The 27,080-nt window shown below is 37.5% G+C and overlaps 2 protein-coding genes across 3 annotated transcripts in view; one reads left to right on the top strand and one right to left on the bottom strand.

Moving 5' to 3' along the window:
- Positions 1-5,511: 5,511 nt before the first annotated feature.
- On the bottom strand, positions 5,512-14,525 carry magt1 (magnesium transporter 1). The gene is made up of 10 exons (XM_058798844.1): positions 14,364-14,525; positions 13,732-13,901; positions 10,360-10,477; positions 9,234-9,374; positions 9,011-9,151; positions 8,129-8,218; positions 7,288-7,351; positions 6,996-7,070; positions 6,825-6,915; positions 5,512-6,304 (listed from the first exon to the last, which is right to left on the bottom strand). Exons 1-10 carry the CDS (start codon positions 14,442-14,444, stop codon positions 6,289-6,291), a joined length of 987 nt encoding a protein of 328 aa, XP_058654827.1. The 5' UTR covers positions 14,445-14,525; the 3' UTR covers positions 5,512-6,288.
- Positions 14,526-15,377: 852 nt separating this feature from the next.
- Positions 15,378-27,080, top strand: part of thoc2 (THO complex 2) — a 76,341-nt gene continuing 64,638 nt past the window's right edge. For both annotated transcript variants that reach the window (XM_058797213.1, XM_058797212.1), the window contains exons 1-6: positions 15,378-15,519; positions 16,797-16,852; positions 19,159-19,250; positions 21,864-21,915; positions 23,559-23,629; positions 24,323-24,444. In XM_058797213.1, coding sequence (XP_058653196.1) covers positions 15,455-15,519; positions 16,797-16,852; positions 19,159-19,250; positions 21,864-21,915; positions 23,559-23,629; positions 24,323-24,444 — 458 coding nt within the window. In that variant the 5' untranslated portion in view covers positions 15,378-15,454. The remainder of the gene's footprint in view (positions 15,520-16,796; positions 16,853-19,158; positions 19,251-21,863; positions 21,916-23,558; positions 23,630-24,322; positions 24,445-27,080) is intronic.

The raw sequence follows: 27,080 nt of genomic DNA, 5'->3' as shown, positions 1-27,080 counted from the left end.
TGGCTGGCCTGAGTGAGCCGCGGCCAGCGGGCTTGACTGAGGATCGGCTGGTGGGCTCGACTGCTGAGCGGCCGGTGGACTTGCAGTACTCACGGTAATCCCGCAGAAAAAACAGGGAAACAAAAAACTCTTTCAAAAAAGCGGAAACCAAACGGGGAGAAGGGGCGCCACTTACTGTTTTTGGTCGGGTCTTCTGTTACGATGTAGCTGCAGGGAGAACGCAGGAGACACGGAATACTCTTGAACATAATAAACTTTAGTCTTGAGTCTTTAATGAACAAAAGTACAAGGAATAATCCAACATCAAACTCAGTAAACACACATGAACCACCAGTGAACAAGTAGACCCGACAAACAAGAAATGAACAGACAGGAACTTAAGCACACAGGATAATTAGGAACTCAGGTGCAGGGGATTAATCAACAAAACTAAACAAGGACAGGAAGGTGACCAAATAAGGAAACACAGGAAGAACTAAGGGCAAAACAAGACCAAAACACTGACAACAACAAGGCATTTAAAAACTTTTAAAATGATTTTAAAAGTGATTTAAAATGAATTTAAAACAGTTAAAAATAGAAAATGATTATACATAAAATACAGCAAAATCAGTTTGGACCTAGCACAGTGCTCATTCAATAAGTGCACAGCTAAACATGAGTTTTGAGTCTGGATTTAAATGTGGCTAGTGTTTTAGCACATCTGATCTCTTCTGGAAGCTGGTTCTAACCGCGGGTTGCATAATAGCTAAAAGCGGACTCCCCTTGTTTTGAGTGAACCCTTGGTATTTCTAACGGACTCGATCCTAATGATCTGAATGGTCTGTTAGGTTTATATTCAGTGAGCATATCTGCAATGTATTTAGGTCCTAGGCCATTGAGTGATTTATAAAGGAGTAAAATACTTTAAAATCAACCCTAAATATAACTGGAAGCCAGTGTAAGGACCTGAGGACTGGTGTGATATGCTCAGATTTTTTGGTTCTTGTCAGAATCCTGGCAGATGAAATTAGCCAATGGGGCTAACTCTAGCTTATTTTGGTATCTGACTGCTGATTAATGAGCACTGTCTTCAGAGCCGATCCTCCCTATACGCAGAATACGCAAGCTGCGTAGGGCCCCCGAAACACCAGGGGGCCCCCTTGCTCTCAAAGATGTTTTAATTTTAGTTTTGTTTTTGAATTTGGCTAGCGATTATGAAAACATGAATGATCATTTCTTTTAATGCGGTGCACTGTCACGCTCTCTACGTAGAAATAAATCAAATCATGTAACGTGATTGTCGTACAGTCTCTTGCTCTTACAAAAAGAAAAACTAGTTGAAAGCGTACCAAGCCACGGAAGAGATACTGTATCTCGAGCGCTTTCCGTGAGCGCGATTCAAGACGGAGTGAAACATGTATGCGTTTTGTCCATTCTTTCATCAGAAATACTGCTGCTGCAAATATTATATTATGAAATGACCCCTATAAATAACATACATGAAACTACCCCATAGTAGATCTATACAGGTAGAGCAGTGGAAGGTTTCTAAAGCATGCTGCAACTGCTACAGCAAGCACTAGCCAAATATTTAAATGCTTTGCAGCAAGCTCATTGGCCGCTTATGCAAAAAGAAACCAATCAGCTGCAGTGTTACTAATGATGTGATTATGTCATATTGAGTTAGAACTGAGTTTCATGACAGAACTTTGGATTGTCAAACTTCATTGAAAAATGGATTGTTGTGAATAGTGCTTATGTGTAATGGTATCCAAACAGTATATTCACACCATTATTACATATATATTTTATGAATTATTCAGAATTTCTTCTGGCATCAGTCAGTAGCTCTAATTATATTAATGCACTGTTATTCACAAATTTTCATACTTTACCACAAATAGCAACTTTCCTTCCAGAAGAAAGACTAAAATCCCATGTTACTGAAAGTCAACGTTCAGCTTTCATCTCAGCCCTTGCTAGAGGCTTCTCATGTGAGAGATGTATTCTTTCTTTGAGGAAAGGCAGACTTGATTGACATCTTACTACAAAGCTGACATGCCTGATCAGGGTGTAGTTCCTCATTCAGTCAAATCTCATTTACTTTGACTCTCAAGATGGGTAACAGTTGATCTAACAAGAACTGGATCAAAAGGGGCTGGTTTGATTTTGTAGTCTTCGCAAAGACTTATAAACTATGGAAAGCTGTTATGTCTTTTGACCCACCCAGTTAGACCATGGATCATTAAAAAAAGAAAAGTCTCTGTCAGCCACAAAACTAAAAGTGCATTGAGGCACATGGCTGGGTTTTACAACAATATGCACAGGGACGCCTGTAGACACCAAGACAACTCAAAACAGAGACAGGGAGGCGAGGGTGTGACGCGGCGTTTCATTCAAACTGAGCAGGACATGTTTTTATCTTTAAATCATGTGTCTTTTATACCCAGTGTCCCATGTGCCTCCTCCCTCATTTGACAGGTGTCCTGAAGGGGGAGTGTTCACAGCAAGACCTGATTTTCAGGATATCAAATGCCTTTAATTACGCTGGAGTTGCGCGAGTATGTTATTTGCTGTATTTCATTTGTGCGGTTTGTGTGGGTTATCCGGTGTACAGTGGGATTGATGAATTCTCCTGCTAGCGGTTTGACTCCAGTTTTGTACACAAACCTGCTAAAAGCGTTTGCACAATACTTTCCTTCCTCACAAATGTGCTGGCACGATTCGCCGCCTTCCGAACAAGCACAAAACAAGACATTTCATTTGTGGCTAAAGGAAAGGCTGGAAGAGATTATGTCATATAGGAAGAGTTCTCAGAAAATGTTACCTTAAAAAGAGTTTTTGCTGCACATCTCAACAATGCAGACAAGAATTTTAACACCGCCCCAAACCCTGAGGGCTTGTTTCACACAACAGGAGAGTGCTGTACAGCCTCGGCCTTTGGTCATTTGGACATGCACACCTGAGAGACTCTCTATACAGTATATTCCTATATTCTATATATTACCAGTTACTACCCAGCTCTGCTTGTGAATGAGATTAGTGTTGGGTTCAAAAATCATATATTTGATCATTTCCTTCTGTATAGATATAAAAGTAACAATAAGAAAAAAGTAATAAAATAAAATAATACTAATAATGCATGCATGGACTCTATATTGATGCTACATCTTTATTTTGGTGTAAACAACAGTGGTTATTTGTGTGGTGTGAGGAGAGCTGCATGCATTTAGCCCGGCCAGCGTCCCTGTGAGGAACAATGTGTGCCTTCAGCACGGGAAACACCCGCTGCTCACTACCGAGAGCACTCAAGGTTGTCCTTATATGGAGTTAAAGACAACGTCTGGCCTGATTGGCTCTTTGACATCTAAACCAGAACATGTGGATTTGCAGCAGCAAATTACCTGAGAGCACCTGTTAAGACATGTAAATCAAAGAGGACAACACAATGAGAAAGCATTGTTCCAGTTATGTAATCCCAGTCATTTACTTACACTGACCAGCTCTGACAGATGACAAGACACGAACAAGGAAATATTGGGGATGTCTATGAATGTAAGCATTAGCAAAAGAACAATGAATGATTAGGCCTACTAAATTTTAGCCCATATTCATGACATTGGTGCAACAGCTTGTTTTCAATAAAGTATGTTCAGACTTATTGAGTTTGGCATCCTATTTACATGGTAATGTTTTTTTTTCCTTTTCTTTTCTTTTCTTTATTATGTTAAACTTAAGTTAACTTGGTTGAATTTACATCAGGAAATTATGGTTGGTGAAAGTAGAAAAAGAAAAATCAAAGTTTGCTATTCCGTGACTCATCCTTTCTTAAGTGTTATTCAACATGGAGATGTTAAGAGAGACAGCTTTGCCCCCTACTGGACAGACAATGAAATACTATTTAAATAATAAAAAACTATTTACATTGAATGCATTTTTGCAAATCCAGCGAATGTGCTAAAGATCAGCAGATGTGCTAGAAATTGAGTGCTACTGAAACAGTAAACTCTACGTAATATACTACACAATAGATACATGGAAATAGTAATCTTAAGTGTTATGCATGTTTAATAATAAAAATAAAAAAAAATAAATTGTAATTACGTTTTTCAAACACCCACCCCTGTCATCTATTAGTCAGTTAAACCGGTAGCCCCACCCCAAACTCACACTATTGGTTGAAGTAGCTCAAGCCCATTCTTTTTTATTCATTTATTATCAATACTGCTAGCATGATGCAATGCTCCAAATAAAGCCAACCAATAATTACTTAGTGCGCCTAATACAACCGGAAATGTTGGGACGTTTTTAAATTTGAATAAGATGAAAACTAAAAGACTTTCAAATCACATGAGCCAGAGAAATTTTACACTTTTATCCATAAATGAGCTAATTTCAAATTTGATGCCTGCTACAGGTCTCAAAAAAGTTGGCACGGGGGCAACAAAGGGCTGCAAAAGCAAGACATTTTTTAAAAGATTCAGCTGGGAGAACATCTAGCAACTAATTAAGTTAATTGACATCAGGTCTGTTACATGATTAGCTATAAAAGGGATGTCTTAGAGAGAGAAATCTCTGTGCATAAAGGACAAGGCCGAAGACCTTTGTTGGATGCCCGTGGTCTTCGGGCCCTCAGACGACACTGGATCACTCATCGCATGATTCTGTCATTGACATTACTAAATATGCCCAGGAATACTTCCAGAAAGCACTGTAAACACAATCCGCCGTGCCATCTGCAGATGCCAACTAAAGCTCTATCATGCAAAAAGGAAGCCATATGTGAACATGGTCCAGAAGCGCCGTCGTGTCCTGTGGGCCAAGGCTCATTTAAAATGGACTGTTTCAAAGTGGAAAAGTGTTCTATGGTCAGACGAGTGCAAATTTGACATTCTTGTTGGAAATCACGGACGCCGTGTCCTCCGAGCTAAAGAGGAGGGAGACCTTCCAGCATGTTATCAGCGTTCAGTTCAAAAGCCAGCATCTCTGATGGTATGGGGGTGCATAAGTGCATACGGTATGGGCAGCTTGCATGTTTTGGAAGGCACTATGAATGCTGAAAAGTATATAAAGGTTTTAGAGCAACATATGCTCCCCTCCAGATGACGTCTATTTCAGCAGGACAATGCAAAACCACATACTGCAGCTATTACAACAGCATGGCTTCGTAGTAGAAGAGTCCGGGTGCTGAATAGGTCTACCTGCAGTCCAGATCTACCTATAGAGAACATTTGGCGCATCATTAAACAAAAAAAATGTCAAAGACGACCACGAACGCTTCAGCAGCTGGAAACCTATATCAGGCAAGAACGGGACCAAATTCCAACACCAAAACTCTAGAAACTCATAATCTCGATTCCCAGACGTCTCCAAACTGTTTTGAAAAGAAGAGGAGATGCTACACCATGGTAAACATGCTCCTGTCACAACTCTTTTGAGACCTGTAGCAGGCATCAAATTTGAAATAAGCTCATTTTGTGCATAAAATTGTAAAATTTCTCAGTTTAAACATTTGTTGTGTTATCTATGTTCTATTGTGAATAAAATATTGGCTCATGTGATTTGAAATTCTTTTAGTTTTCAATTTATTAAAATTTAAAAAAATGTCCCAACATTTCCAGAATTCGGGTTGTATTATTGTACTGCATCACTTTGAAGGGTCCAGCTGACTGACTCATAGCAGAATGAGGAGATTGAACTGGAAGAGCAATCAAATGAAATACAATGCAGCAAGCAATCAAGGCACTTTTAATGGCAGAAATCATCACCTGAGGCAGGACAACAGCAAACACCCCACATTTAGGACACTTCCATTCACCCTGAGCTTTCCTTCCACCTCCTACTGAACCTCATTCTCATACCTCAGAAGCTACACCAACTTTGATTTGACTTTGGAAACTTGATATGCACGTTTATGAGGTAGAATTGAAAACACCTTGCTTGCTTGTGTGCGTCTTCCAAATCTATGCATTTTAACCGAACCAAATTCAATATAAAACTGTACATTTGATTAGCTACAAAACCTCATTCGCAAGTGATGCCATACAGTGTATCCGCTTCAGTTTACCCTCTGTCTTCACACGTAACCCACACCTTTCCTTACACTAGACCACTCAGGGAGAGATATCGAATGAATTTAACAAACTGTCATTGAAACCTCTAAAATGTCATCTGTAATATATAAAAGAAAAAAAGCAAAAAGGCACATACAGGCTCAAGCAGAACTTTACCAAATCAATCTCTCATTTTAAACATTAAGGCACTTTGCGCATTAATATTTGCCACGGTTCCTCCGAGGGTCTTCATTTAACCAAACAGGAAGCTGCACAAAAAGAAAAGGCATTTATGTCAGTAAATAAATTAAGTGTAAAAAAACTAAAAAAGGTATTTGTATTAATAAATCTTTAAATTAACATTCATGAATGTGCACACACAGACAAGACCATTCAAACGTTTGGCATCGTTAAGATTTGTAATGTTTTTAAAGACGTTTCTTATGCTCATCCAGGCTGCATTTATTTGTTAGAAAATGCAGAAAAGACAGTAATACTGTGAAATATTACTGCAATTTAATATATTGGTTTTCTATTTTAATATACTTTAAAATACAATTTATCTCTGTGATGCAAAGCTAAATTTTCATCAGCATCATGATTTCAGTCTTCAGTGTCACACGATCCTTTGGAAATCATTCAATCAAGCTTAAAAGCAAATACCAAGAGATTCTAAATTCATTTTACTCAAATTATAGAATCCGTAATTTGCAAACAAATGTATTACAGTAGTATTTTCATTAGGGCTCTCTGATTTTCAGACATTAGGCAGCTGTCTAATGATCTCACCTGTAAGGATATCCGTGATATTTGGCCCTAAAGATGGAGAGCAGCCAACTGAAGAACAGCACCACCAGCCCGATTCCTGCTACACACATGACTGCAGAGAAACAAGACAACAATTAACCCTGTTCTGATCTATCAAGCGTTCATAAAGAGCACAGGCTGATGACAGCATACTTTTCCTCTTCCCGATGTCAAGGTCAGAGGTCGCAGCCTCGTGAAGCAGCACCATTCCTAAAGTGACCGCAGCATCTGAAGCAGAGTTCAGGAACACGATCACGACTGACATGAAAGACGGCAAGACTGTGTCCTAACTAGACATAAAACCACAGCCAATCACAACATATCCATGGGTTCATATACAGTAGTGTACAGGTACTTTTTTGTTGTTTTAAGAGAAATTAATACTTTTATTCAGCATGTAGCAGCAATTATGCAGTGTAACTGATCTGAGTGCAGCGAAGGATACTGAAGAGAAGAACAATGTGAGTCTCTGCCACAAACTGAGCCTGACTGCTGCCGTGGATGTAACTCTGAAATGAGAAACATAGGTTACTGTGGGCTGTCATTGAAATGAAAGTTGAACAAATGAAAACTTAAAGGGATCAAGACAAGTGCAGTGATGCGATGCAGTGGCATTATTCAATCATAACAGTGGCCGTTTATTGACAAGCCTTAAAGGAGACAAAACACCAAAAGTGAGCATTTTTCTGATAGAGAGTCTGAATGAGAGTGGAAAATGTGCAGCTGTTTGACAGCAAAAAACACGTTAACATTACAGGTTAAACTCAAAGAACATTAAAAGAATAAAAAAGGCATGCCATAACCCGTTTAAAGACCTCAAGAAACTGAAGAGTTTAGAGATTATGGATGTTAATGTTATGCAAGTTTACAAAATAAAACTTTATAAAATAAACACATTTAAGATTTACAGTCTTTCTTTTCCAAGAAACTGGACCAAAAATACTGATGACTCAATTTTTGTCCAATCAAATGTTCTCTAGAATGATTAAAGAAAAGTGTGAAATACATCAGCACAGCAAAGAAAACTGGGATTGTTTCATGGGGTCTTTAAAGTATAAAACCAAACAAAAAATAAACAGCTGATAATACACGGGGCAACCTTTTAAGCAATGTTGGCGTCAGCGGGCAACCAGGTGAGGCACAGGACCCACGACCGATCTAAAGTATCCAGATAGAAATCTGTTACTCATTCTCAGTGGGAAAGTGCCCAAGCAACACTGCTCAAAAAAAAGTTGCCCGGCAAAATTAGTCGCCCCGTGTATCATCAGCCAAAGAGTCTAACTCACCACTTGGCCAGTGTTTGGGTTCTTGTGAGCGTATGGAGGTCCTCGGATGTGGTTCCACATTTGACCCGAAGTCATGATCAGAACAAAACACTAGATGGACAGAAACAGAGAGAAAGCTGTTCATGTTAACTAGATATTTTCTGAAGAAATTAAAAATGGGGTGTTTGTTATGCAGTTTCTAAGGTTTCAGAATGGTTGTGAATGGATTGCTATGCAGTTGCTAGTTTGTTTAGAGTTATAGGTGTAAATAAGGAACAATGATCAAGGACTCTAGAAATTAATTGGGTTTCTATTGTACTGTCATTTTCATCTGGCAAACAATTCCATTTCCATTCTGTTATTTAATTAGAGTCATTTCCATTTTATTAGAATATGCTAAACATGTTTGCATCTTGTTTGTCTGTTTAAATGCATGCCAGCTTCTGTGGCTATTTTCATAATCAAAACCATACTGGAGTTCTTAAAAGGTTATTAAAATAGAAACTAAATTCAATTTTTCCTAAACAACTCTAAAGCTAAATTTGTACTCACTTTATTAAAAACTAATAACACTTTATTTTTTTAACCAGTCCTCACTATTAACTAGTTGTTTTTTAGCATGCATATTACTAGCTTATTGGCTGTGTTCATATAAAGCACATATTAATGCATTATTTTGCATGACCATATTCTAGATCCCTTAATCCACCCCATACCTAAACTTAACAACTACCTTAACAACTATTAATAAGCAGCAACTTAGGTGTTTATGGTGGTAAAAGTCATTGTTTAATAGTGAGAATTGGTCCCCAAACTAAAATGTGACCTAAAAACCTTTACAAGGGCATCAACAGAAGAAGGAACAGAAATATCATAATCGCATTATAAAACACAGGTGCCCACCAGTGCAGAGAAAGCCCAGACATTCTTATTGAACAGGAACTCCAGGTTATTGCGGCGTAAGTAGGCCAGACTGCCGATGAACGCCAGCAGCAAACCCAGCATCAGCGGCCCGGCGTAGTTAGGAGGCCTGATCACCCGGATCTGAACGACACACGGCAACATGTTAAAGACTGATCATGTGAGCGTTCAGCTCAGATTCTGAATGTGTCTGCACTAGTCTTACATGCACGTCTGTTCGGTCGGCCACCCATCGAGCCAGCTGTTCGGCTGCAAAGCCTCGGACCTGAAGCTCGAATGTGTCCGCTCGCTTGGGTTTGCCTTTGGCCGGGAAGTTGATGAACGTCGGAGCCGAGTTCATGTTGAGCTGTAGAGGACATACAAAGAATGAACTGGATCATTGCAGACTGTTGAATAATTTCATTGGCTCCTTTCAGATATGCATATGACCAGTGTTGGGGAAAGTAATGCATTACAATATTGCGTTACTCCCTAACAAAAGTAACTAATTGCATTACTTAGTTACTTTTTATAGAAAGTAATGCGTTACGTTACTTTTTCCTCATCTGGGCTGTGCTTGCTTGTTTGTTTTTAATATAAAAAAAGCTATATTTTCTGCAAATGTTATATTTTTGAACTCATCTTTCATACACTAGAACACTCAAGTGTACTACAACTGGTAACTAAATACATTTTTAATACAGAGATAGTATGTTAAAAGTGCATTTTAGTTCATATTCATGGTGTCTCAAAATAGCACAGTTGAGTACACTTAGATGATCTGAAGTTGACCTTAAGAAGTACTAAAGGATCATTTTTAGTATATTAAGTACAAAATTAGTGCGCGAAAATAGAGCACTTTAAGTACATTATGGAAGTGCACTTGTTTTTCACCTGGGATTCTGGATTGCATGAAGAATAAGACGCAGGAGAAGAAACCGTCATATTCTGAGTTTGTATTTCACAGTTTTGGGAAAACAAAGTAACTGACGTTATTTATTCGAAAACGTATCTCAGATATTCTTCTCATAAATTAAAAAGTAATGCATTACTTTACAAGTTACTTGAAAAAAAGGTAATCAGATTACATAACTCATGTTACTTGTAATGCGTTATCCCCAACACTGCATATGAATATCTAATCAACTTCAACTGGATAAAATTCTAAAAGTCCTGCTCCCAATTTCTTCCTTTGTTTTTTTTTCTCCGTTGACTATATTGTTTTACTTGGAAATATAATCACATTATGGAAATAAAAAGGGTTGCAAATATTGTTTCATGTTCACATTTGTTTTAATTTGCAACCCTTTTTGGAGTTGAGCACAAAGGTAAAACATATTTCGAGTAGTTACCATCTGGAAAACATCTGAGCCTTCATCAAAATCCACCACTGCAAAGAAAATCCTGTTAGTAAATGCGCTGGAATAACGCCATGAGTTCGCAAGGATCTGGTACTCTTCATCTGCCTGTCTGAAAAAAACAAAAAAAAACAAAAAAAAACAAAAACAAAAAAAATGACTTTTCCACATAAAATGTGTTTTATATATTGGGGCTGTTGAAATGTCAAATACATTTAACACAATTCGTTCAGCGCAGAAATAATGACTAATTTTGGTTTCCCAAACACTCTCCTCATCTGCCATTGATGGAAAAAACTGAATTCCATCCCAAATTCAAGTTAATAGCGGAGTCAATGTCCCTGTCTCAAAAGGCAGATTTTATGTACAGTTATAGTCTTGTGGGCTCACAACCCCAAATTATCGTACAGTGTCATTTTTGGTTTGTAAAGCGTGTTTGTGAGCTTACAGTCACTACTTGTCCTCGATAAACACTTCTACTGAGCCGCAACTGAGGCGACTCCACAGACTCCTACTGCTTTGACTTCCTGATAGTGAAAACAGCCTTGTATCATGAAAGTGTGCATCACGAGGGAGAGCCATTTGGGACAGAGCCAATGTTGATGGTTGAGACATTCAAACAAACAGAGCAGTGTTTGATAGTGCCACAGCCTTACACTCTTCACGGAAATGAGCCAATGAATGGATTATGCTAATTTTGGATCATTTAATGATTTGATAAATCAATTTCAATTGGCCACTCCAAGATATCAGCCAAAATAACAGCAACTGAAAACTTACTGATCAGTTTTTTTATATTGTAAGTTACACAACAGCAGTGTTATATTTAATAGTATTTATTAATATTCTGAAGTTTTAAGTACAAGTTTACCTCTGCATTATGTCTGTGCCATGTAAATCCAAGTATGTGTCTAAGTTTTATGTAAAATATTTCTGAAAAGTGTTTTTGTAAAGTATTTATGTTAGCTATGTGTAGTTTTATATACAGTCATGGGCAAAAATATCGGCACCCTTGGTAAATCTGATCAAAGGAGGCTGTGAAAATGAACCTGCTTATTTAAAAAAATTCACAAAAATCTAACCTTTCATTGGATAAGAATTTAAAATGGGGGGGAAATATCATTATGAAATAAAAGTTTTTCTCAAATACACGTTGGACACAATTATTGGCACCCCTAGAAATTCTAAACCCCTAGTATATTCCCATTCATATTCAAAATTTTGAGCACTCCAGGGTGATTATGAACATGAAATTATCCAGCCATGGCTTCCTGTTTCACAGAAATATAAATAGGAGGGAAAACAAAGTCCAAATTCCCTTAATCATCATCACAATGAGAAAAACCAAAGAATATATTTCTGATGTGCAGCAAAAAATAATTGAGCTTCACAAATTAGTGAAGTGGCTTTAAGAAAAGAGCTAGAGCAGTGAAAATTCCCATTTCCACCATCAGGGCAATAATTACGAATTTCCAATCAACATAAAATGTTAGGAAACTGCCTGGAAGAGGACGTGTGTCTATATCGTCCTAATGCACGGTGAGAAGGAGAGTTTGAGCGGCTAAAGACTCTCCAAGGACCACAGCTGGAGAATTGCAGAAAATAGTTAAGTCTCGGGGTCACAGCACCTACATCAGCACATGTTGTTTGGGAGGGTTTCAAGAAAAATGAGTGAACTGAAGAGAAAAAGCAGCAACATGGAGCTGTGAATCTAAAGGGTCTGGAGTGATTCTGGATGAAGGAATGGTCTCTGATCTCTCGTCAGGTGTCTCTAACCTCATCAGGCATTATAGGAGAACATTTAGAGCGGTTAAACTGGCAAATGGAGGTTTCAAAAAGTATTGAAAAAAAGGGTGCCGTTAATTGTGGCCAATGTGTATTAGAGAAAAACATTTATTTCATAATGATATTTCCCCCCATTTTAAATTCGTATTATCCAATGAAAGGTTAGATTTTTGTGAATTTTTTAAATAAAAGATCAAAAGGATTAACAATGCAGATTAATTTTCACAGCCTTCTTTGATCATATTTACCAAGGGTGCCGAAATTTTTGGCCATGACTGTAGGTTGCATAGTTACTGTTTATAAGGCTATATTTTAACAAAAGCAAAAACGGCGTCTAACACTAGCTTTCTCTATTCTGTTTTCTTTTTATTTATTATATAATTAAAACAACAACAACCTTGCTACATGTACTGCATTACGCTGACTGAGACTTGTTATAGCACTTGCATATCATTGCTCTTTTGTTGATTTTGATTGCTTCTATTGTCATCATTTGTAAGTCGTTTTGGATAAAAGCGTCTGCTAAATGACTAACCCCCGGTTTCACAGACAAGGCTTATAAGGCTAGTCCCAGACTAAAATACATGTTTGAGCGGTCTCAACTGAAAATATCTTGCTCTGAAATATCTTAAAATATGTCAGTGTCATTGTTCTGTGTCAAGATGCACACCTGTAATGTTTTCTTCCAAGGCATTTTTGTAAAAGTTGCTTAAATATCTTAATTTAACTAAGGCCTAGTCCTGGCTTAAGCTAAGCCCCGTTTGTGAAAAAGGGCCTAAATGTAATGTAAAGTTATACAGGTAAATGTTACATTTACATTTAGTCATTTATCAGACACTTTTAACCAAAACGACTTACAAATGATGACTATAGAAGCGATCAAAATCAACAAAAGAGCAATGATAAGTAAGTGCTATGACAAGCCTCGTTATATGTTTATGTCTCAAGTTATATGTTTATATAGCTTTCTATGTCTAATGTGTATATGCCCATGTTTGTTCATATATGTGACCCTGGACCACAAAACCAGTCTTAAGTCGCTGGGGTATATTTGTAGCAATAGCCAAAAATACATTGTATGGGTCAAAATTATCCATTTTTATTTTATGCAAAAAATCATTAAGATATTAAGTAAATATCATGTTCCATGAAGATATTTAGTGAATTTCCTACCGTAAATATATCAAGACTTAATTTTTGATTAGTAATATGCATTGCTAAGAACTTCATTTGGACAACTTTAAAGGAGATTTTCTCAATATGTAGATTTTTTTGCAACATCAGATTTTAAAATAGTTGTATCTCAGCCAAATATTGTCCGATCCTAACAAACCATATATCAATGGAAAGCTTATTTATTCAGCTTTCATATGATGTAGAAATCTCAATTTTGAAAAATTGACACTTATGACAGGTTTTATGGTCCAGGGTCCACTGTGGTCCTGTAAGGCATTTTATTTGGGATTTATTTCAATCACCAAAAACAATTTTTAATAGTTTTCGTTAATAACAACACTGCTGGACAGCAGAATGAGGTGTTTATAAAGTGAGTTCTAGTGAACTCTTGCTCAGGTCTCTCACTTGCAGACTCCGCACTGTCTCTGTGGCTGCAGTGCTGTGAACATGATGATGACGGAGTAGTTTCGTGGAGGGGCTCGGATCAACCTCCTGAACTTCTCTCCGTTCAGCCGGATCACTGCACGCTTGCTGGTCCACTCCATCATCTGACTGACCTTCTCTGACAGCAGGGTCTGCACGCACACACACACACACACACACACACACACACAGACACACCATTCATTCATTCATTCATTCAGATCATTCAAAGACACTTATGATCAGTCCTTATGCGGTTACCTCACGCTGTCCTTTATATTATATGCACACTAACAAAAAACAGGTTTATTAAGTTAGTAATTCATTCAGAAGCAGCGAGGTCAGCTGTACAGCAGGAAGCTTAGCTTAGTTTGCATACAGGGCCAAGTGTGTCAGCTCATAATACACTGAGAATTACCAAAATCAATAACTCATTTCAAGTGATTTATAGATGGAACACAGTGTTTTAAAAAATGCAAAAAATAATAGTATGTCATTTAATCCCTTGTGGTTTTGAGACAGAGCGAAGCTATGAGAAGCATAAGATGGTTTGGGTAACCAGTGAGCTGAGGGAGAAAAAAACATTCAATAAAACCCAATTAAAATCCACTTACCTCTTTCTTTTTCTGTCCATCTGACGGCGTGCCGTACAAATTAACAGCGAGGAAAGCAACTATTAAAAGTTTATAAAACATTTCTGAAGCTGCCACTGCGCCCACGACAGACCTCCAGGAACTCCTGTCCGCTTCCTATTGGTGGAGCTCAGCGATGCGGAAGAGCAAGAGTCTGGGGAACGATTCTAAAATAAAAGTCTCAAGCGACAAAACAAAAGCTTGAAAATAGGTTAGTATTTTCAAAATAAAAGCCCCACGCCTGTCACTAACTGTTTTAGGGTTTACTCTGGCATGATTGCTGAGAAAAGTACACGCATTCCCGAAAACTACGACATAGAAAACAAATACATAAACTAAGCAAATAAAGAAATTAGGAACATGCCTGTGGAAATAAAGGAAATGTGACACCACAAAACCAGTCATAAGTAGCACGGGTATATTGTATGGGTCAAAATTATCGATTTTTCTTTTATAAATATTGTCCAATCCTAACAAACCATACATCAATGGAAAGCTTATTTATTCAGCTTTGATGTATTAATCTCATTTCTTTTTTTTAAATTTACCCTTATGACTGGTTTTGTGGTCCAGGGTCACAAATGTATTTTATTTCTTTGTAAACTCTATCTCCCTAAAGATGATTATCACTTTCTGATGGTAGCAAAGTGTGTAAAATAGTCTGTCTTTAATTATTTCCTCCTGTGTGCCCAGAACGATTCACCAACATGTTTAATGTTTTATTAAATATGATGAATAATTTACATACAGTTAATGCTTGCGGATACAATTGTCTGTACAATCAACAGACACAATTGAAATGTGAAAACAAAGCAAGCCCATCATCTCCTCATTTCTCAAAAGTATTATTTATTAAAAATAAATAAATAAATAAATAAATAAAATGGCTTAAATAGTTTAAAAATTAATGAAATGGCTAAATTAAATTAGCTGGAAATGAAATGGAATGAAGAAACTGACAACATTCAAAAACTCCTGCATCCCGAGATGCACTGAGGCGCGCGCGCGCGAGCGTGTGTGCTAAACATCCGGTGCGCGCCGCCGCCGCTGTGAGTGAGTGAGTGTGGAGGAAGATGGCGGCGCTGATCTTCCCGTCTGACTGGATAAAAAACTGGGACAAATCCGGCAAAAATGAGTTGTGAGTAAGAGTTTAGTAATCAGATGGGAAGTGGGGGTGAAAATAAAGTCATATCTATTTTATTTGGGCGGTATCGCCGCGGGTGATTGTTACCTTCATTGTGAATGTCTACAGCTAGTGCGCGTAAAGACTCATTACTCAAAGTTCAATAAAATAGCCAACAAACCTAAATATACTACTAACCAAATAAAGAATATAAAGTATGTAGTTTCTGTACATGGATGTGTAAGACACTTTATCGGGTACTTCAGTAATTTTCATGAATGTAACGTCAGTGTGCTAATAGTTAGCAGGGTTAGCATTAGCATGTGTCCTCTTATCAGTGTGTTACATAGCATTTAACGTAATGTGTGTTACATGCTGGTAAACGTGATCTCATACACCCTGAGCTGACCCGAAGTCAATATTATGGGGTGTTAGGAGGTTGTGTGTTGTGTAAGGTGTAGATGTAACGTTAGCTGTGCTAAAGAGTTCAAGCTCACTTTATAAGCGCCCCGTCAGATTTCGATACGAGATGTCGGTTCAGAATGAAACGTGGTGATCTGCCCTACCTAGAGCGCATTTATGAATAGTACAGTCTCAAAGCCTACTGAGCGGTCTAAATGTTGACACCTAGCGAGCTGCCTACTTAGACTGCATTGTAGTGAACACAGTGCAGCACAGTGTCAAGGAGACCATGTGAGCTGCTTATATAGACATCATTGTGAGCACCTGTGATGAAGTGGGATGCCAGTGCATGCTAAACCTTGTCTAGACAGCGGTGTTAGGCATCTTGTTTCAAAACTGCTTTTGTATGCAGCATTCTAAAATCTAGTGAGGCGTCACGTGCAATGCTGTCTTGTTAGGCAGCTTACTAGGATTTGAGCACTGCCTGATTGATATTTACATGCACCTGTCTTTTGCAGGTAGTTTGACCCATGTGGGTGTTTGTGAGGCTGATGAGACAGATATAGATGGGTGGCACATTTTTGCAGTAAATTCAGCTGATATTGAATTGTTAATAACCTGTAGCACAAGGAGTGTGTTAAAGTTGTTCAGCGTCATACAGAGGTGATTGTGGTGCTGGATTAGACTGCAGTTGTGTGATACAAAACAAGCTTTAAATGTGTAGTAAGTAGTAAGCTATACAATTTTGATCTGTTATGCCTAAAAACTATTAGACCTCATTCACTGTTAATCCAGTGCAAATTAAATCTTTTGTTGTTGTTGTTTATGTGCTTAGCAATTACTAAAATTCTCTTTCTAGCCTCTCACTTATTTGCCTTTTCTGTTTCCAGTTTCCAGTTTTTCCAGGACCTTGCAGGGAAACCCAGCAGTCATGAGTTTGTTAAAGGTGAGTTCAAGTCTTTGGGCAATTTGTTTACCACCGTGGTGATTGTATATACCAATGCTATTTGTGCAAATTGTTATGAAATAAATGTATAATGCACAAATTATGCTTTTAATGTAAATCAATTTTACATTAAAATGTAAACAATACCACATTCTTGTTCATGTAAACCATAGGAATTACAGGAAATTTCAGAAGCAAGCCAAGTTTAGTAATATTTCCCAACAATGATAAATGTTTTCATACACCTGCTCTGTGTGTTGAGAGGGCTGTGGGACACAAGCAGGACAGAGTCTGTCTGTCTTGTCTAATATTTTGATGTCTTCTCTCGATATTCCAAAGCAGTTGATACTGGTTGTAAAGGGTCAGAAGAGCAAGTTTTTAATATTCCACGTGAGCAAGATTTACAACATTTGCATTTGTATATGTTGCATTGGCAATAAATGCCAACTGTTCTGTAAATACTGTACTGCTCATAAGCTTGCATAACCCTTGTTAGGGCTGCTCGATTATGGCAAAAATCATAATCACGATTATTAGTTGGCCGTATGATTACAATTTTATATGAAAGATAAAGATAATGATATATATCAAATATATATTTTATGTAAATAAGTTTGCTGTGACATCTACATTTTAGAGACCAGCAAAATGTCACAATTCTCAATACCACAGCAGAGTACTAGAGTAACTAATATTAGTTAAAAAAAATTAAACTGCCAGTAATAAAAAAAAAAGCAAAGGAATGCAATAGAATAAAAAACATACAAATGAAACAAACTGTGCTTTAAGTATTTTTTTTTAATCCAAGTCTGAAGTATTCAGTTAACAGCCTACTAGAGAAATTGAATAACCTAATGTAAAATAAAACAGCATAGTCTTCTCTGTAAGAATTAAACTTCCTTTGTTTCTTATTAAAGCTACAAAAGTCCTTTAGTAGAGAGCACGCTTTTAAAAACATGAATACATCTAATCAACTAAAATAAATCAAGCACGTCCCATTTTGCAAATGTCTCGTTACATGATTTTACTGATTTGCACGAAAAATCGGGCTTTTATGGAGGAGTGAAAGCGTACTGCTGCAAAGGGGGCGGAACGGGGAGCAATAATCGTTTTATATCGATTACTGTAATTTCATAATCTAAAAAATGAATTTCGATTAATTGCAAAGCCCTAACCCTTGTGTAATATTCAAGATGTTAGTAATTTGAACAAAATAAGAGGGCGTTAGTTAACTTAGTTTGGGCCCTTTCATTAAGTCATAGGAGATCAAAAGTGAGGTCATAGGAGAAAAAAGTGTTTTCAGTCCTAATAAATAGCATAGATTGAATTTGTATTCTGTATGATGGTTTTAATAATTCAGCTATGAATGGTTAAATGTTCTAGTACCTGTCAAGTGTCTGCTAGAGAGTTTTCTGTTCAGTGTCTGACAGCTGCTTGTAACATCTTTATCTTGAGACGTTCATCCCAGTTCACACGTTTGGGGAGGCAATTCCCACAGTGACAGCCAGTGTGAAGAGGTCTAAACTGCATCAATGCTTATAAATATTAGCACTTATTTGAGCTGAAAATTGTATATTTGAGGCACACACACAGTAGTTGAATGGCTGTTATGGTGAACGTGGAGATTATTCATTATTGTGCAAAAGTTTTTGATTTTTGTTTTGTATAGTTTATTTACATTTTTGTTTCCTGCCATGATTGTAACCATGGTAGCTGGCATGGCACTAAAATATATACAATTAACCAATCATCCATTGTCCTGTGCACAAATTTTCATACCACACTATTCATTACTGTTAATGTGTTCAGGGCCCAACAATAAAGAAGTTTTGTTTATTTTTGTCCTGCTGACAAAATTGCAAGAAATGTGTATTTTTATTTTTATTATAATGACAACTGTAAACTTAATAAACAGTCACTGGAAAATGTTACTTGTTATCATTATCGATTCTAACTGATGCTACTGTCATGAGTCATTCTTGCAATTTGAACAAAACCTATTGCAGCCATCTAGATAACATAACCGTGTTGACCGTTTTAATCAACTGAATTCACAACAACACTGCATTACAAGAAAAAAATAAATAAATACCAGCACGATTAACAGTCAAAAGAATTCAAGCATTGGGTCCATAGCTCTGTCAACTGCCCCAAACATCCTTATTGGTAAGCCCTAGTGTTTCTCTTGACAGGATTGTGGTGAGCAGCTCTGTTTAATATTGTGCAGGTGTTATCAGCATGCCTTGTAGGAGCTGAAAGCTGTTATTAAGTCTGCCGTGTGTGTGTGTGTGTGTGTTGTCTTGTAGATCTGCAGACAGCCCTGTATGAGCTCTGCTGGCATGTTATCCAGGGCAATCTGAAGGTGGATGTGGCTGCCAGTCTCCTGGCTGATGTTATGGTGAGTGCTGATCCCGTCTCCTAAAATTCAACCCCTGCCCCACCTGCACTGAGACTGTTAGGATTGACTGTCTGTGTTTGTGTCACACGTGTGAGGACCGTGATGTGAGAGGGAAAATAAATTGTGTAATTTGTTTTACTGACATACGTGGTTGGTTAATACGAATATTTCACACTAAAATGAATATTCTGTCGTCATTTATTTGCTATCATACTTCATATTAATCCTGTGTGATTCACAAAAATGTGAACACATGCTGGCCACTCTTCAGTCTGATGAAGTGAATGTGGACTCTCAAGCTCCAAAATGATAAAGTATTATTAATCTAGTCAAAGGTTTCACAAACCCCAAGCTGCTTTTTGAGAGAACATTAGTTGATGAAAAGTTGCTCAAATTTCAACCACTCTTTTACTGAATACAGGGAAAAATGACTGCTGCACACCAGAAATCCTTCGACCACAATGACCCTGACCTAGACACAGCTTTTTATTACTGATTTTTGATCATACTGATCAGAACAAACCCCCAACTCAACTTTTAAACATTACAATGTTACCCTTATGATTATAAGTAAAGATTTTTGGTCACACCTTATTTTAAGGTCCAATTCTTGCTATAAACAAACCATTAACTGTGACTCTTCCCTCAATACACTCCTAATTTGTTGCTTATTAATAGTTAGTAAGTTAGTTGTTAAGTTTAGATATTGGGTAGGATTAGGGATGTAGAATATGGCCATGCAAAATATGTGCTTTATAAGTACTAATAAACAGGCAATGAATAGGCATGCTATTTAATAGTGAGAATTGGTCCCTATACTAAAGTGTTAACAGATTTTCTTTACTCATGGAGTTGGTTGCAGCTGGGCACAGAGCCATTTTTACAACACGGCCATGTATTGATTACCCGATCAGGTGATAATGCAGGTGGAAACGTGGTCTAAAATGGATTACATTTTCTTTCAAAAACTCATGTGAACATATCACATTTGTAGTGGAAATGCTATCTGTCTTGAATGCTTTTCTGACAGCAGTGAAGTACTGCCTGCTTTCCTCCGATTCACCTATCACATGATCGTAAACAGAGATGCACCAAAAACATTGAGAGCCATTGCACTCATTATCCTGAGCGTTTCCCACTTGCTCAGAAGCCACGTAACAGCTTCATCTGTTCCATTGCATTTATATTGAATTTAGACCTCCCACTGAAGTGATGTAGGCTGCAAGGAAACACAAAGGCAGGGTCTTGAAGATCCCAGGCGGTCTCAGGAAACATGTTAATGCCTTACGGACTTATGACGTGGGCCAGAAAACAGCCTTACAGAAAGGGTTTTTTCCACAGGCAAACAACACACATTCTTTAGAAAATGTATAAATAGTTGATCAAAAATGTATCTTGAAAGTTAGCAAAAAAAGCATCTTTGTGGGTTATTTACACTTTAAATTGAGGAACACACATTCACTATTAGCTTAAGAGCTTTCCCTCAAACTCCTAATTTGTTTGTTGATAGTAAGGTAATTGTTGTAGTAGTTATGTTTAGGTATCGAGTAGGGTTAAGGGATCTAGAATATGGTCATGCATTAATATGTGACCCTGGACCACAAAACCAGTCACAATTTTCTGAAAGCTGAATAAATAATCTTTCCATTGATGTATGGTTTGTTAGGATCGGACAATATTTGGCTGAGATGCAACTATTTGAAAATCTGGAATCTGAGGGTGCAAAAAAATCCAAATATTGAGAAAATTAATTTTAGATATATAAATGGTAGGAAATTTACAAAATATCTTCATGGAACATAATCTTTAATTAATATCCTAATGATTTTTGGCATAAAAGAAAAATGGATAATTTTGACCCATACAATGTGTTTTTGGTTATTGCTACAAATATGTGCTACTTATGACTGCTTTTGTGCTCCAGGGTCACATGTGCTTTATTAAACAGCCAGAATGCTCATGTGCATGCTAATGCTGAATTGTTCCCTAATCTAAAGTGAAATGAATCTGTGCTATTCCAGTTCCAGAGGTGTTTGTGTAAGTCAGATTATTTACTCAGTAAGGCTAGTTTTTTGCTCATGAGTGGTTCCGAATGCTGAATAAACGGTGCTGGTACAGAAGTACCCCAGAGCCTGACACACAAATAGAAATCCACTGAAGTAAACGACACGTTACCGTGCAAACACCTGCTAGGACTCTTCCATCTCGGCACCCTCAGGAACTCTGTCCTGCTGAGATGTGAAGTTTGCTGTCCCTTGTGTATCTCAATTAGGTTTTCTTTAAACTTTCAAATCAGACGTTATGCGCGTTCTTTCACAACAGTAGCGACGTTTGATCTGTGGAGCGTGGACACAGAATCACTCCACAGATTGCTTTGCTGCTGTCGCCGTGACATCTCATCCAGCCAGATGAAACTAGCCTTCTAAACGCAGCTGAAGTGTACCAGTGATAGATCACCCATTTCACATCTCTACTTCTGCTACGTCTAGTGTGCTGTCCACCGTCCTCCAGTGAACTGGAGTCTCCACCGGGAAAAAGACAAATTCTGTGAAATTGAAATGCTGTAAACATTTGTGCAATGTGCCATTAAAAGCAATTGTGTTTGTCTTTCAGGAGCTGCGAGACGATATGCCTTCTATTTTAGCTGATGTTTTCTGTATATTAGGTAAGCCCTGCCGTATGTTTACACATGCTAATGCTGATGAAAGGAAGTGTGCCAGACAGTGTCATCTCATTTGTCCTGGTGAAGTAGAGCCAGGATGCGTTTGTATGAAAGATGGTTTTGTTACGTGCATGAGTGAACATGCTTATTAAACTGCAGTCGTGTGTCCACGTAGATCGCCGTTCTGACAGATGTTTGCATAATTCAGCTGCTGAATTTGAAGGAGCTGAAGAGACTTACTGAACTTATTCTAATGAAGCTCTCATCAAATTCCCTGCTGTTCATTTGTCAGGCCCAGTGTGATTGATTTAAATGTTAATTTAATGTTACATGGAGATACTACAGCTCTTGAAACCTGCACAAAACGCACGTGAGTTTGTTACCGATAAATGCAAGGTGCCAACATTTTGAGGACCTGATGAAATAGGGCTGCACATCACGATAAATCATTATTTTGCTCAAATCATTGTCATTTTAGAAATTACTTATATAAACTCTTTGCATTATGAAAACTTCTTTCAAAAGCTTAACTATTGACATTTCTAATATAAACTGCTATTCCAAATTGTTAATTATTTTTTTCTTGCGAACATGCAGTTTTGATGTTTTTATTCGTGGTTTGGACTGTCATTCTGACGGCACCCATTCGCTGACATATTTATAGTCATTACTACTAAAATATCCTTTTTAAAAAAAAATAAAAATAAGTGATTAAAATACAGCATGATCAACAATACTGATGTCAGAAATATAGATTTTTCAAATACATAATTATTCTGATTATCTGAAACTATAATTCTCATTTTGCACTGTGGTTTCTCACTGTCGCTTCTTTGCATTTAGTTTAAAGTGCAGTTATATTATGATAATGTATTTCTGTCTTAACATTAGTAATTATAATACTTCTATTATATTATAAAATGTATTATATTAAAGAGCTAATGGGCCTAAGGAGTCTCAGACGAAAGAGTTTTAGTTAAGAAAATAACTATAGTAAAAAAGTACAACTTTTTTGTTGCCCTTATAAACACCGCACAGACAAACACGTTTGTTGGGTTTTGTTGGAACAGTTTGTTTTCACCCAGCTGAACTTGTTCAGTCAGCGTCTGTTGGTTCAGTCTGAACAGGAGTTATTTTTCATAAAATTCTAAATCCAACTACACCCGACTTGTTTGTTGGCGTTTGTCTGTGCGGTGTGAATGGGCCTTTATTGTATAGAAGGTAGAAATTCCAGTGTCATGAATACTAGAAGTTTAACAACATGGCAGTTTTTCAGCTGATGAAACATCTTTACAAAAAACCTTCAGTGAACTCAATTTGTGATCTTTGAAAATGGCATGTAATCTAAAACTTTTATGCATTTGCATGCCGTTGTAAAGACTAAGACTATCCCTCACATCCTCAATGACATCGGTGTAAAATTGAATATGGCATCTACCCTGACAAAGATCAATTGGATTCATTTCACGTTACAAAGCTTATTTAACGGGCTGTCTAAAAGAACAGTGTGCTTTCAAATAATTGCTGTAACATCAATTAAAATGGCAGTAGATTAACATAACACATCAAGAATCGTTTTATATGTTATGTATGTCTGACTTCATATACATTCACGTGAGCCGCATGTGTAATTGTTGATTTTGCAGATATCGAGACTGGCTGTTTGGAGGAGAAACACAAGCGAGATCATTTTACCCAGCTGGTTGGAGCCTGTTTGGTGAGTAGAGCAGCGTGTGATTGTGTTCATGACCACGGTGTGGCAGTAATGCGCTTCGAGACACGTCGCCCATCTCTCTACAGCACACACTGCGGTTGACAAAATCCTTTTTTTTTTTTTTTCGTGCATACGTAAGTGGGTGGCCGATCCCCTGACTCTGAAGATTAGCTGCATTAGAGTATTGAGTGGCCCAAATTCTGTCCTCCAGTGAAAAATTAAATTGTAGTCACAAAGGACTGCTCTTCTCCCCTGAACGAACCTCCAACGCTGTGCTGGAATTAAACGAGACACTTTCACGGCGGCTGTGGGTTTTTGAGCTAGGCCTCAAACCGGAGCACGTTTGGCATCTTTGTTGTGGCAGAACACGACGCGTCTTTGAGGGGAGCGGTTTGTAATGGCAGTCGGGGTGACTCATCAAGACCTGCAGTGCCCTGCTCTCTTCTTTTTATCTAAACCACTGTACGCCTGATTAGTATGCAAATACGCGCTTGTTATGCAGTGTTATTAGTGTCTTATGTAAGTGTAGCTGAAGGCCATTGAGGTTGGATGTGGGCAGTGCTACGCTGATGGATGCAGAGATATTATTCTAGCATTTTGATGAATTTAATACTAGTCTTATCCTCCTGATAGCGCTTCCACAGCAGTGTTGGTGAAGAGTGTCTAATTAAAGGCATTGTTGTCTGTCGCTTTCAGATCTGTGTTCCTGATGGTATGCTGAAGGAGAGATTAGATCCAGAAACGCTGGAGTCTCTGGGGCTGATCAAACAGGCTCAGCAGTTCAACCAGAAGATTGTCAAAATCAAGACCAAACTATTGTAAGTCACATTTCCTGCTGTTCCCACCACCTTAAATAGGATTGATTGTATCTTTTCCTGTGAATATATACAGGTCTTGCCTACCTAGACAGCATTCTTTCTTAAACTAGTGTGTGGTTTGCCTATACAATCAGCAAGCGCATCACAGTCGAGGTATTTTTAGGTATTGTAGTTTAAAAACCTTCTGTGCGACCTACCTAGACAATATTGTGGCCTCAATCCTCTCAATGTAGCGAAGTGCCTGCTTAGACAATATTACTTCATGTTCCAAGAAAGGTCATATAGACTACAGAGTGCCATGTAATCAAACCATGGTGTGTGCTTTAAAACCGTTTGTCAGCATTATTTCAATATTTTTTAATAAGTGTGTTTAACAGTGGAAAATAACACTGCCCAATGTATTAATTACATAGAAATTGATTCTTATTAAAGCTGCTAAAGTTATTCAGTCAGGAGCAGTGAGTGATTGTCTCTGTGTTTTGTTGTTGTGGTTCACATTAATTACACAGACAGCAGCAGGTTTATTATATTATACCTAATGCATGGAACCAAAATAATGATATGCATCTGATTTCTTTCCCAACTGTTTACGTTCACTTAAGACAAAACTGACTATGCTTAGGTGAACACTTGCCAAGGCAGATATTTTGAAGTCATTGGATGTGTATTTGACTGTTGAAGTGAACTGAATTCAGGATCACATGCTTTCTGAGAGGCTCTCTCTGTGCGAGGCTTTTAGCTGTGTGTCAGGCAGCGCCAGTGTCACATTGACTTCCTTTTCACAGCTTATTACACTAACTCTTTTTCACATCAATCACGTCCTGCACTTTTCATTCATGCATATTTTTGTAAAAACTGATATGTGCCCAAATACCTGCTTTTAATGACGTTTGATGCATTTTGAAGCACCGACTGCTTCTCTCCCTCTGCCATGTGTATTTCTATGTGCTTAGCTTCCAAAGGACATGTGCAGTTTTTTTTTATTAATATATAATAAAAGTACTCGGTTTAGAATAAAACTGTATGTTGATATGTATGCTATTTTAAAGTACTTATTTTTATTTATTTATTTTTTGCTTCAAACGGAAATTTGTAATGTGATTCACCTGGTGCTGGGTGATTTGGATCATAGCCTATAACCTAAAGCTGTTTTTTTTTTTTTTTTTTTTTAAATTGCTTATGGGTTAAATAAATGAGGGGAAAAAAACCTTTTTAAACTAGCACTGCTGAAAAGGCAGGAACTGTTGCACTCTATAGCCAGTCTTGTCTTTTTAGCAAAGCATACCATATAAGAACTTGGCTATAAAATCTGTTAGTGTTAACAGGATACTGGAATTTTTAATCTCAATGCGGGACCTTGAAAAATATCAATATTTGATAACATAAAAAAGAATTGTCACAATGTTATGGTTGATTTGATCAGTATCTAATGTAATTCACTTTTGAACAAAGTATTTTCTTGTCAACTGAAACCCTGTCTGAGATTCCTCAGAGCTCTAATTGGGATTAAATAATAATAGTAGTAATATTATTATTATTAGTATTGAAATGCACATAATTTTTGTGGACAGATGATTACATGTGAATCATTCTGAAGTAGTTCAGTTCAGTGGACTATATACTTCAATAAAACAGTCTGCGCTGTGTTTCAAATCTCTGTCACAGAAACGAGAGCGCGAGAAGCTGGTAATCGTATATCGATACTAGGGCTGAAAGATTTTGGAAAATTGCAAAAAAAAATTTTTTTTCTTTCTTTTTTAACCAATATTGCGTTTTAATATGCAATTTTTTTTAAAGCTCTTTAAATCATTGTATAGTATGACCAACACAATATTAGATGGATTAAACAAATGTTCTTTTCTGTAGGCCAGGCCTATATGTTACGATGAAATTAGGTGATGCATGAATTGATATGAATGACATTATTTATCAACTACAACTATTCTGTTTCAGTAATTGGTTAAAGCCGACGTGGCTGCCGTTGCCTCTTACAAAAAGATAAAATATTTGTATAAAATATTGGCGGCGCCTGAAGCGGCATGATTTTGGGTTCTTGCGCTCCACCTCCGCGCCGCCAGTGAAACCGCCCGTGGTTTGCCGCTTTCCGCATGTCTCCCATTGAAAATGAACTAGACATTCGCGACTGCCGCGTCCCATTTGAAAGGGTCTTAATATTAATATATTATGCTTTCTCTCGCCGTACTTTGATGTCATTCACCGATCAATCTTCCAAGTTGAACACCCCTTTACTCTCGCGTGTCACGTGACAGAGTGTAATCGCAGAGGCTGCGGTTGAAAAATCGCGGTTATTCATATCTCGATATGAGCCCTAATCGATATTAAGGAAAATGAGCGTTGAGATTGTTTCAAATATTCTGAATCAATATAAAAATATAAATTGATATTTGACAGCACTTGTATCTAAACATGCTGCGTACTGACTTGATTTTTAATGGCTTGCATTAAAGCAAATTGAATTGTAACTTCTTTTTGTATGCGATCATTTGCATCTGAAGTGAAGAGTTGACCCCTGTTGAACTGCGATGAGTTCAGATGACAGTCGTTGGGTATAAAACACACCACGAGTTCATGTGCTGAAATGCCGTGTTCTCTTTCAGACATGGGTCACTGCTTTC

The sequence above is a fragment of the Onychostoma macrolepis genome, chromosome 14, assembly GCF_012432095.1.
Source record: "Onychostoma macrolepis isolate SWU-2019 chromosome 14, ASM1243209v1, whole genome shotgun sequence".
In the NCBI taxonomy this organism is placed as follows: domain Eukaryota; kingdom Metazoa; phylum Chordata; class Actinopteri; order Cypriniformes; family Cyprinidae; genus Onychostoma; species Onychostoma macrolepis.
Note: the sequence above shows the minus strand (reverse complement) of the source record. Positions and strands in the feature narration are given on the sequence as shown.